General features: G+C 42.8%; 1 protein-coding gene across 1 annotated transcript; it reads left to right on the forward strand.

The window, feature by feature from the left end:
- The first annotated feature begins 4,803 nt into the window (after window positions 1–4,803).
- On the forward strand, window positions 4,804–8,685 carry RSRP1 (arginine and serine rich protein 1). Its single transcript, XM_082398462.1, has 5 exons — window positions 4,804–4,980; window positions 5,223–5,817; window positions 6,225–6,376; window positions 7,562–7,645; window positions 8,215–8,685. Exons 2-5 carry the CDS (start codon window positions 5,283–5,285, stop codon window positions 8,350–8,352), a joined length of 909 nt encoding a protein of 302 aa, XP_082254588.1. The 5' UTR covers window positions 4,804–4,980; window positions 5,223–5,282; the 3' UTR covers window positions 8,353–8,685.
- The last annotated feature ends 1,323 nt before the right edge of the window (window positions 8,686–10,008 follow it).

Here is a 10,008-nt window from a genome sequence, read left to right on the forward strand (position 1 = left end):
GTAAAGTTGCAAGCATTATAATGTATAATATCCCACCAAGCCAGGCTGCCCAAGAGGTCAAATCTCCAAGCCAGACTGGTGGATTGAGGAAAGCAAATGCAGGTAACCCAGTATGTCATTAAAAAATATTCGGGTGGGTGGACTCATCATGAGATGCATAGAACATTCCAGAGAAATCAGATTTAGGTCCAATCGCATAATACAAAGTATCCAGCACCTGAAAGCTTGCTATAAGGTCCTGATGGAAGTCTCCCAGTAAAAGTTTATCCATTAATGGGGTTTGATGAAACGGTTGTGGAACATGGGGGTGATGGCTAGTTCTGGCTACCTGGAGCACATTTGTCTTATTGGCCAAAGTAGCTGATATGTGTGGTCCTTTGCCTATGGGAGGCAAATTGCTGTATGAGATCCTGTTCCATTGGTAAAACATCATAGTTGCATTGCATTGTACCTTGAAGCAAAGCTCACCTGTTAGATTGAGGACAGAATAGTTTATCTTTACATAGGGCAAGACAAGTGCTAAGTCTCATGAGATAATATCTGTGATTATTTGGTTGTTGAGCCAAGGTTGCAAAAATTGAGTATGGTCAAGTAAAGGCTGTGAGAAACTTGAGGGAGCAGGACAGAGTAGATTGCATGACGTATATCCTTTGAAAAGGAAGTCTCTTACAGAATCAATAGTGTAGCCTTGTGCAGTATTTCTCTGTTTTCTATTCTGGACCCATTGACATTCTCGTTATTACATTGCCTCTGACTGTGCCTTTACTGAAGTCAAATTCCTTGTGCAGGTCGTATAATCCACAGACGTACAGTTAGTTATGGTTCCTCTGATGTTCAGGTGAGTATGGCTGAGACGGCCTGTCTGATTGAGGAGCAGCGCTCTAGTGAGCAAAGGTGTGCACTGAAGTTATATTGCTGTGCAGAGTAGAGCAATCCTCAAACAAGCAATACAGGTGGCCATTAGGCATGGACACAAATGTCACATTCTTAGTTAGGCAGAGGCACCGATCAGTCCTTATATTGTAATGACACCACTTTTGTGGGTTATTGGGAATGCTATTGACAGGTACACATCTGGATTTGTGTGCTGTTTGCTTGCTTCTACTGGCTTCTGAGTAGACACCCAAAAGCCAAATGACATGGTACAGGAGACTTCCTAACACCTCTCGATGGTGGCTGCAATGGGGACACGGTGGTCAGCTTCCATGGTGATACTGTAGATAACATCCTCCTGTGATAAGTCTTCATGGCAGGAAACAGCTGTGTCAAGCTGCTACATTGAGGGGTGCCTCCTGAATAGCATTGCAAGCCTGGTATTTCCATGCCAGAGCTACCAACCCAAGAAACAGCCATCCGGAGGAGCAGTAGGAATAACAGCCTAGTTATAGTGAGGCTCAGTGATCACAGGCAGTGGAGTGGCGAGCCCACATGGGGTGATGTTTGAACCAATGGCAGGAGTTCCATGGGACATCTTGGAAGACAGGAACGTCACATCAGGCTGGAGTTTATTGATCTTTGTGTTAACTGCCTTGAATGCTGCACTGGTTGACTGTAGCTAATGATTCTATAGCAGCTCTAACAACAGAGATGTCTCATCTCAACTCATCTCTGATCTAAGATCAATGAATATGTCTTCTGTGTCAGAATTCCTCTTTGCAGCTCTCACTCTCTAGATGAGCTCCATGGTTGCAAGTTCGTCTTGTCCTGTCATCTGAGAGAGCTAAGCTTACTTCCTGAGCTACTATCTCAGGTACTTTGGAGGTAACTCCTCCAGTAGTGCTGGAGTCTTCATTGCAATCAGCTGCTCCAAGTTGTATACTGGACATGGCTCTGTTGACCTTGAAGCCATGTATTAAGAGCCAGTGGAGGAGCTCCACTCTGCAACTGTTCTTATGTTTTTGGACTCTGACTTTGGTTCCAAGGCATCGTTTTTAGTGGTGGAAAAACTGGATACCACATGAATGTCCATGAATAAGCAATAAGGGATAAAAGATTAATTTCTGGTTTTTCTAGACAATGGAATATTAGATAGCTGATTGGAAATAAATTAGATCTAAATGGTTTGTCTTAAAGGATATTGATTATAAGAACAAGTTTCAAATCAGTTTGTTTAGAATGAGCCCATATTCATAAAAAATACCATATGCTTGTATATTTGAAAGAGTTTGAAAATGTTAACATTGGTTACTTCTAAGTTATGGGGAAGAAGAATGGGGACCTCTTTTAGAGGATTCCATACTTCTAGGGAATGGATTATTAGCTTTTACTTTATATATCTTCGGATTTCCTCACCTGTCACAAAATTAGCTGTTATTAAAATTAATGAAAAAATTTAATTTGGTAGGGGAAAGGACTACTAAATTTTTCTTAACCTATCCTACACCATCTAATACAGTAAACATTCTATAAATATTTATGGAAGGAGATATGGGGGAGGAGGAACAGGTTAAAATATGTTTCACAGCGCTAAAAAGATAACCCTTAAAGCATTAATGGTATGATGAAGCATTGCAGAACCTCTAAATGAACAGCAGGAGGAAGAAAGAGATACTTGATTAGGCTGGCAAAATAAAATGGGAAGAAGTGAAAAAAGCAAAGTATTATAAAATAAATAATAGGCACCAATGGAAAAGATAAGATCAATATTGCAGTTACTCCAATAAATGTAAATGGGTTGAATTTACCTATCGAATAACAAAATCTTTCATACTTGGTGTAAACACTCAGGTAGGTGTTATTCACTTAACTAGATGTTGTGTACCTTTCAAAAACACATAAAACAAAGTGAACCTTTAACAAAACGTGATCTCGGGTGGCCTTGGCCTGCAGTGGCTTGCAGCAGGATTTCGGTTCCCGGCCAGAGACTGAGGTTGGGCAGCGGCAGTGAGAGCACCGAATTCTAACCACTAGACCACAGGGGACCAGTGGCCCGGGACAAGGCCCTGGCCCATCAGCTGTGTAGAAGTGAATTTCCACATGGAGACGGAAAGTAGTGAAGCAAGTAAACTGTTTATTAGGAGGAAAAAGACTACAGTACGTGCGGATAGACACACATGCAGGCTCAGAGAGAGAGTCTTGCCCTCCTGGCAGTTTGAATCACTTTTATGGGGCATTTCCTCCGGGTTTCCTTTGACCAATCATCTTGCTTTGCCTGGTTCTAAGTCTGTATTTGGTACCTCTCACTATCCTCCCCTGTGTGCGTGTGCGTCTCTCAGCCAAGATGGATTCTAGTGAAGAGGCCTATGGGTAGTTGGCATCACTTGCTATGAGGTGGCGCCCCCTCCCTTTTTGATCTCCAAGGAGCCTTTCTGTGCATGTGTAGTCGGTGACGTCTCCTTGACTTCAAGAATGAGGAATACGTGGTCTTTTATCTCTTTTCTGGGCAGGGCCCAGCCTCCTCCATCATCCTGCTTTTATGGAGTTTCTGCTATTATGGAGTTTCTGTCCACAGGGGAGAAACTGTTCAGCCTGGGGCTCATCTATCTCCTGCCTCAGAAGGATACTATTTGCAAGCCACAAGTACCATCAAAATATTTTAGAATACACCTAGCAAGACAAGTACAAGATGTGTATGGAAAAAAGCTATAAAATTTTGGTGAATGTATTAGTTTTCTGTTGCTTCAGTAACAAAGAGCCACAGACTTAGTGGCTTAAATCAATCCCAACTTATTACCTGACAGTTCTGTAAGTGAGACGTCTCACTGAGGTAAAGTCAAGGTGTCAGCAGGGCAGCGAGTGCATTCTTTTCGTAAACCTAGGGGAGAATCCCCAGCACTGCTCCTTCAGGTGTTGGAGGAATTCACTTCTGAGGTCATAGGACTGAGATCTCTGTTTCCTTGGTGCTGCCAGCTGGGAGCCATCCTTAGCTCCTAGACGTCTCTCAGGGGTCCTTGTGGAGACCCCACATTTCAGAAGCAGCAATAAAATGTGGAATTCTTCTCGCGCTTTTAATCTCTCAGGTGATTAGATTAGGCCCACCCTATATAATCCAGGATAAGTGATTTCGTATCTCCCTCCCAAGAAAGTAGCTTTTGTAAAAATGCCTGCAAAGCAGCATTGACTTGCAAAGCAGCTCATAGGACTAATTCTCCTTACATAAGTGGTTAGTTCATTCGATGAAAAATTATTTCAAGGCAATTGTCATGCTTTATTAACAACAATAAATATGTCTAAAATGTATCCTACTTATAAATCCCTGGAAATAAAAGTCACCATTGTTTAATCCTTAGCACCAAGATCACTGTCCTCAGAATAGACATCTCAGACGTCATTCTGAACCTTTAGACTAACTTAAAGGTCAGCTATGAGTGCCCTTTGCATTCTGTCTCCACCTTTCTGACTTTTCCTAGCCAAAACACGGGAGTGAAAAACGTTTTCTAAGATAATGCATTGACAGGCATCCTGTGACGTCTCGGGGAAGGCGGCCCGCCGGCCGGACACGGGTCAGGAGGAAGTGGCCAAGAAGGGTCCAGGGAGGCACAGCCCGAAGGGGAGGCAACGACCCAGTTAACATAGGCCAGGCGCACAGTCCCAGAGTCCCGTGTAGCCGGCGCGAAACCGCCTCATTTTCACCCGGTTTCAGCCAAGAACACCAAATAGCCACAGGCTGCTACCCGGATGGAGCGGCGGCTTCCCCCACCCCTCTTCCGTGCTAGGGCGCGCATGCGCATCCTGGAGGCCATTGGGTGAGGCGGAGGGTGGGGCTCGGGGTGGAGAGAGGAGGGGAGCGGCGGTTGGACGAGAGGGGAGCCACGCCCACCACGCAACGTATCTGCGCAGGCGCGGGGCGCCAGCTTCTGGTCTTTTCGACACGTCTGCCGCGCCACCATTCAGTTCGCTTTTGGACGTTGGACAACGGAGGTGGAGGTTGTGAGTTCGCCGTTCAGGAGAAGCAGCGAAAAGCCTCTCTTCGTCCTTAACTTCAGAAGGAAAGCGTCCGTTGGGCCTTTCTCTCCTTGAGTGAGGCGTCGACGGCCCGTGGTGGGTTTTCTGGTGACGGGGTGGCCCTGCGGTCGGTTACCTCAAGGCGAGCGTAGCCGGGGCCCTGTGGGCCCCGCGGGGCGTGGACGGGGACGGTGGCGGGGCGGGAAGGCCGGCAGCAGGCGGCGCCACAGCCCGGAGTTCCGGAGGCCGGGAGGCTCGTTTCTTTCTGAGCCCGAGGCTGCCCGCACGGCTCACTTCGGGACTTCACTTCTGTTTTGTTTTCTCTCGTTTGTTTTTAGGAACTGAGTTTTCGGGCAGGGGTGGTCGAAGAAAAGGAAGCTCGGAAGCTGCCGTCCGAGATGTCCAGCTACGTGAACGACCTGTGGCCGGGCTCGCCGCACAAGGTCTCCCCCTCGTCGTCGCGGTCGGGCCCGTCCAGCCGGCTGTCCTCAGCGTCCGGGAGCCGCTCTCCCCGGAGCTCTCCGTCCCGATCCATCGTCTGGAGTCGGTCGTGGTCGCGGAGCCGCAGCCGCAGCGCGCCCCGGCGGAGGAGCAGGTCGAGGTCTCGCTCCCGAAGGCGCCACCGAAGGAGGTACCGGCGCTACTCGCGCTCCTACTCGCGGAGCCACTCGCGCTCCTACTCGCGGAGCCGCTCGCGCCCCGGCAGCCGCCGGTACCGGGAGAGGCACCACGGCTCCTCCAGGAGGTCCTACCGGTCCCTCAGCCGCCCCCGCTCCCGCGGCCGCTCGCCTTACCGGAGGGCCTACGCCTTCGCGCGGGACCGCCGTTACTACGGCTTCGGCTGCACCGTCTACCCGGAGGAGCGCAGAGGCTGGAGGGGGCGATCCCGGCCCAGGTCGCGGAGCCCAACCCCATTTCGTCTGAGTGAGAAGGGTGAGTCGAGGCGTTGGGGGAAAGAGGAAGGACTCCAGTAGGTTAATAGTTAAAACTACACTGTAGTGGGCGCCCAGTTTTAAAATGGACGGCATGCTTTCCCCTTGGGATGAACGCTGTGCACGTTAAATGGCTTGGTGGGGGGCGGTTCTGGGTGGAGCCTTGAAATTGTCAGGGAGTCAGTTATTTACCCACCCTGTGTTTTTACTTGTTATTTAGGGATGCTTGTTTTTCTCAGTAAAAATAAGAAGAGTTCTTTTTCCATCAGTAGAAATATATCTTACATGTGGAAGTACCGTGTACACGTCTGGATATTAATAGTTTAAAAGCACAAACATAGTTTGTGATTTTTGAGTTTTCTGGAGAAATACTACAGGATAAATGAACATTTTGTGTTTCTTTTGTAGATCGAATGGAGCTGTTAGAAATAGCAAAAGCCAATGCCGCAAAAGCATTAGGAACAGCCAACTTTGACTTGCCAGCTAGTCTCAGAACTGTTTCTGTATCTAAAGAAACCAACCGTGGAACAGCTGTACTGAATAATGGTGCAAAGTCTGAGGTAAGTATTTTAGATTTATCCAAACAAAATCTTCAGAAAACTACTACCAGAAAGATCTGATTAGCCATTTTTATTTGATTTGCCTTAGACTGCTTCCTGGAAAGGCTAGCTAAATATAATTTAAAATAACAGATCTGACAATACTAGATAGTCTCCCCCTGTGAAAATGGGAGACTAATGAACTTTATTTTCAGTTGACACAGTACTAATTACTTTCATAATTTTAGCTGGTACTTTGGTGATTTCTATGTAGTTACCACGTTTTTCTAGCTAGTTTTTTACGGAGTATTTATCTGTAGCGCTCATTTGCAGCATTATGTTCCCACAGATTCTGTACTCAACATACAGTATAGTTTATCTGCTTTATTTCTGTCTTATAGAAATCATGAATGTGGTCTCCAGACATTGATGAAGAAAATCTGTTGGTAATTGATACATGGGCAAAAGCATCAGAGGTTTAACTAATTTGAAGTTTATGTTGACACACTGAAAGCTTAGTTTTTTGTTGGTAGATCCCTGTGCATGCTAGAATTTGGGACAGGTACGAAACTAAACAAAAGTGTACTTTGTAATGGTGGGGCATCTGATATAGATGTCCCTTTCATAATATATGCAATATATTCCAGATGTTTTGAGAGATTACAGAAGAAGAGGCCTGCTTCACTTGCAGATAAGTTTATTACAATTCTCCAGAAATGTGCAGCATAAAATTCATAGCTTAAAGGTTTAAGGTAGTTAGGAATTGGTAACACTCAGTTAACATAGGAAAGATGGGTTATCTCCTGTCATTCAGACCCAGATGTGGGTTTGCCTAAGTATTGTGGTGGACAAAAAAGATCTTAGTCGCTTTTTCAGACGGTTAGGTGCCCAACTGGATGGGCAAATGCCATAGTTCTTTGAAACTAGGTGTTTTCTGGTATGACTTGACTTTCAAAGTTACTTGAATTTGCATCAGGGGCATACAATACTGCTTTATGGGGAAGAGTGTCTTAAGCCTATCATTGAATCAGTTTTGTTATGGGGAAAACTCAACAGAGTACTATGTGGTTTATTTTAGGATGTTAACTATTTGGTTACATCCAACTTGATTTGTGTCTCTACAAGTGAATTTGTAATACAATTGGGCTGCTTTTTATACCTACTAGGGTATGGTTTTTTAAAATTTACTTTCTCTTACCTGTCTAGCTGTCGGATAAGTTAATAGAAGATGAAACAGAAAATCCCAACAAGAAGTCTTCCCAGCAGAAAAGCATAGCTTTTAGCTCTAATGTAAGTATATCTAAGCATTGGCCACTCAAAAACTGGCCTTAAACATAATTCTGTTATGTGGGTTTTTATTTTTGTTGGTTCATTGTTTTTATGCTGATAATTTGAGGCCTACTAAGCCACTAAATAAATAGAATTAAAAAAATTTTTTTTGTGTGGTTCTTACAAGTGACCAATATAATGGGCTCCTATCTAATATCTACATTCTCAGTCTCAATATTTTGTCCTCCTTTTAACTATTCCCATTATCCTTTTTAACTGTTAAAATATTCAAAAAACAAGTCTCAGAATATCCTGTAGTCAGAATATTTTAAAATCAGCTAAGGGCTTAATAAACAAAATTTCAAAACTATTTTTAATACTTCACTATTGCAGTGTGCCTTGCATATGTCTGATTTGATTAAATCAAGTTGCAAGTGCGGTCCGTGGCTTTGCATTTATTTGGTTGGTGTCTTTTTTTAAGTTCTAGTCTTACATGGAATTATTTAATGTATTTTGTAAAAAACAAATATTTTAAATATGTATAATAATATTTGTTTGGAAAGCTGACTTAAGAACTTGTTCCCTTACAGAATTCTGTAGCAAAGCCATTGCTTCAGAAATCAGCTAAAGCTACTGCTGAAGAGACCTCTTCAGGATCCCCAAAAATAGATAAGAAGAAAAGTCCATATGGACTGTGGATACCTGTCGAAAAGAATATCAATAGCTAAGGTTGCCTGAAATGCACTGTTTTTTTGCGAGTTTGTTTCCAGCATTATTCCATTCCTTTGAACCATTTAGTGATAATTGTTGCAATTACAGATGACAACACAGAAAGATGTAAATACTTAATATTTAAATATTAACATTTTAGATTTCTGTTGCAGATAGGAGATAGCACAAATGGACCAGAGGTTACGCACAGGTGGCATTCTTGTATATATACTTGTAAATGTTTTATATAATATGGATTGGTTATGTAGAAGTGAAATTTTTAAGACAAACAGTAATTGAACTGTTTGTGTTGTGTATATTTTGTTAATAAATTTGTTTTTATCATTTGTTTTTATTGTGTATATTTTACATAATGGGTTTTTATTTAATGACGAAGAATGAGGTGGTATCTCTTGTTTAAAGCCTTGCTAATCCCAGATCCAAATCCGTGGACTGACAGCATAGGGCTCAGTGATCTTACCTGAGAGTTTGTGAGAAATGCTGAATCTCACATCTACCCCAGAACTGAATTAGAAGCTGATTTGTAAAGTACTCCCGGTTGATGTAGATAATCATTAAAATTTGGGAAGTTTGGCCTAAGACTTAAGAGAATACTGGCATAGTGTTGTCCTGGAAGAATTGAGCTTCACGGCAGGAAACTCAGCCAGAGAAGGGTTGAAACAGAATGCCTCATTGGGCTATAAAATCAGAGGTTTCGTTGCATTTTTTTCTTATTATGTTTTAAAAAGTATTCATTGATTTGAAATTCTTCATTGCTTCTTACTCTAGCTGGGAAAGACCTTAACTAAGCACATAAAAATTTAGAGATGAATGTTACACTTAACTGAAAGGTCTGGGCAGTTGGTTTAAACGTTAGCTGATTATGGATTTTTGTGGTTTTGCCTGTTAATACATACTAGTGGATACCAAAACTAGGAAGATTTAAGCCAGTTTTAGATGGTCTCTCCAAGTGTTAATTTGACTTAATAGATCAAATGTTTGGATTAAACGTAAAATGCCAGCTTAATGAATTTATTTTGCCTATGTGCTAGGCTTTAGCAACAAAACATGTCTTGCTAGAACCTAAGCAAAAAATAAAAATCGTAGTAGACCAAAAACATGCATGAGGTTTTATTTTAGTGATGGGGATGGGTACTATTGATTGCTTGAATGTTTTTCTTTTTCTACTCCTTGGAATCTTGCCATAATTTTGAACAGACTCTTTAGTTTGGGAAATAATGAAATAGACTTCCAATAGGCAGGGATAACAAGTTAGAGAATAGGATGAGGAGAATATTAGAGGCAAGACAAAAAACCTGGGAAAAGACAAACACCCAGAAATCAGATAATAGATGAGCAGGCTTAAGTCCTAAATTTGTAAGTAGAAGTTGACTTCAAAAAGATGGTGAAGAATCCTGAAGTGGAATGTAATACTGTATTAACTAAAGCTGTGCTGTCCAGTATTTTACCTGCATTTCTCATTAAGACAGCCACCAGCCACTGTGGCTATTGACCACTTGAGAAGTTGGCTAGTATGACTGAGGAACTGAATTTTAAGTAACCACTTACTGGAAAGTGCAGATAATAGAATACTTCTATGGTAGAACATTGTATTGGATAAGAGCTGCTCTTAAATTTGACCCTATGAAAAATTTAAATGCACAAATTTAGAC

Source organism: Balaenoptera borealis (genome assembly GCF_965194805.1).
Source record: "Balaenoptera borealis genome assembly, chromosome: 1".
Classification (NCBI taxonomy): Eukaryota; Metazoa; Chordata; class Mammalia; order Artiodactyla; family Balaenopteridae; genus Balaenoptera; species Balaenoptera borealis.

What these genes read in the sequence shown, in the direction of transcription:
- RSRP1 (XM_082398462.1), top strand. Translation starts at nt 5,283, where the DNA reads ATGTCCAGCTACGTGAACGACCTGTGGCCGGGCTCGCCGCACAAGGTC. An exon ending in ATTTCGTCTGAGTGAGAAGG is followed by an intron (nt 5,818 to 6,224) that starts GTGAGTCGAGGC and finishes TTTCTTTTGTAG; the next exon opens with ATCGAATGGAGCTGTTAGAA. An exon ending in ATAATGGTGCAAAGTCTGAG is followed by an intron (nt 6,377 to 7,561) that starts GTAAGTATTTTA and finishes TTACCTGTCTAG; the next exon opens with CTGTCGGATAAGTTAATAGA.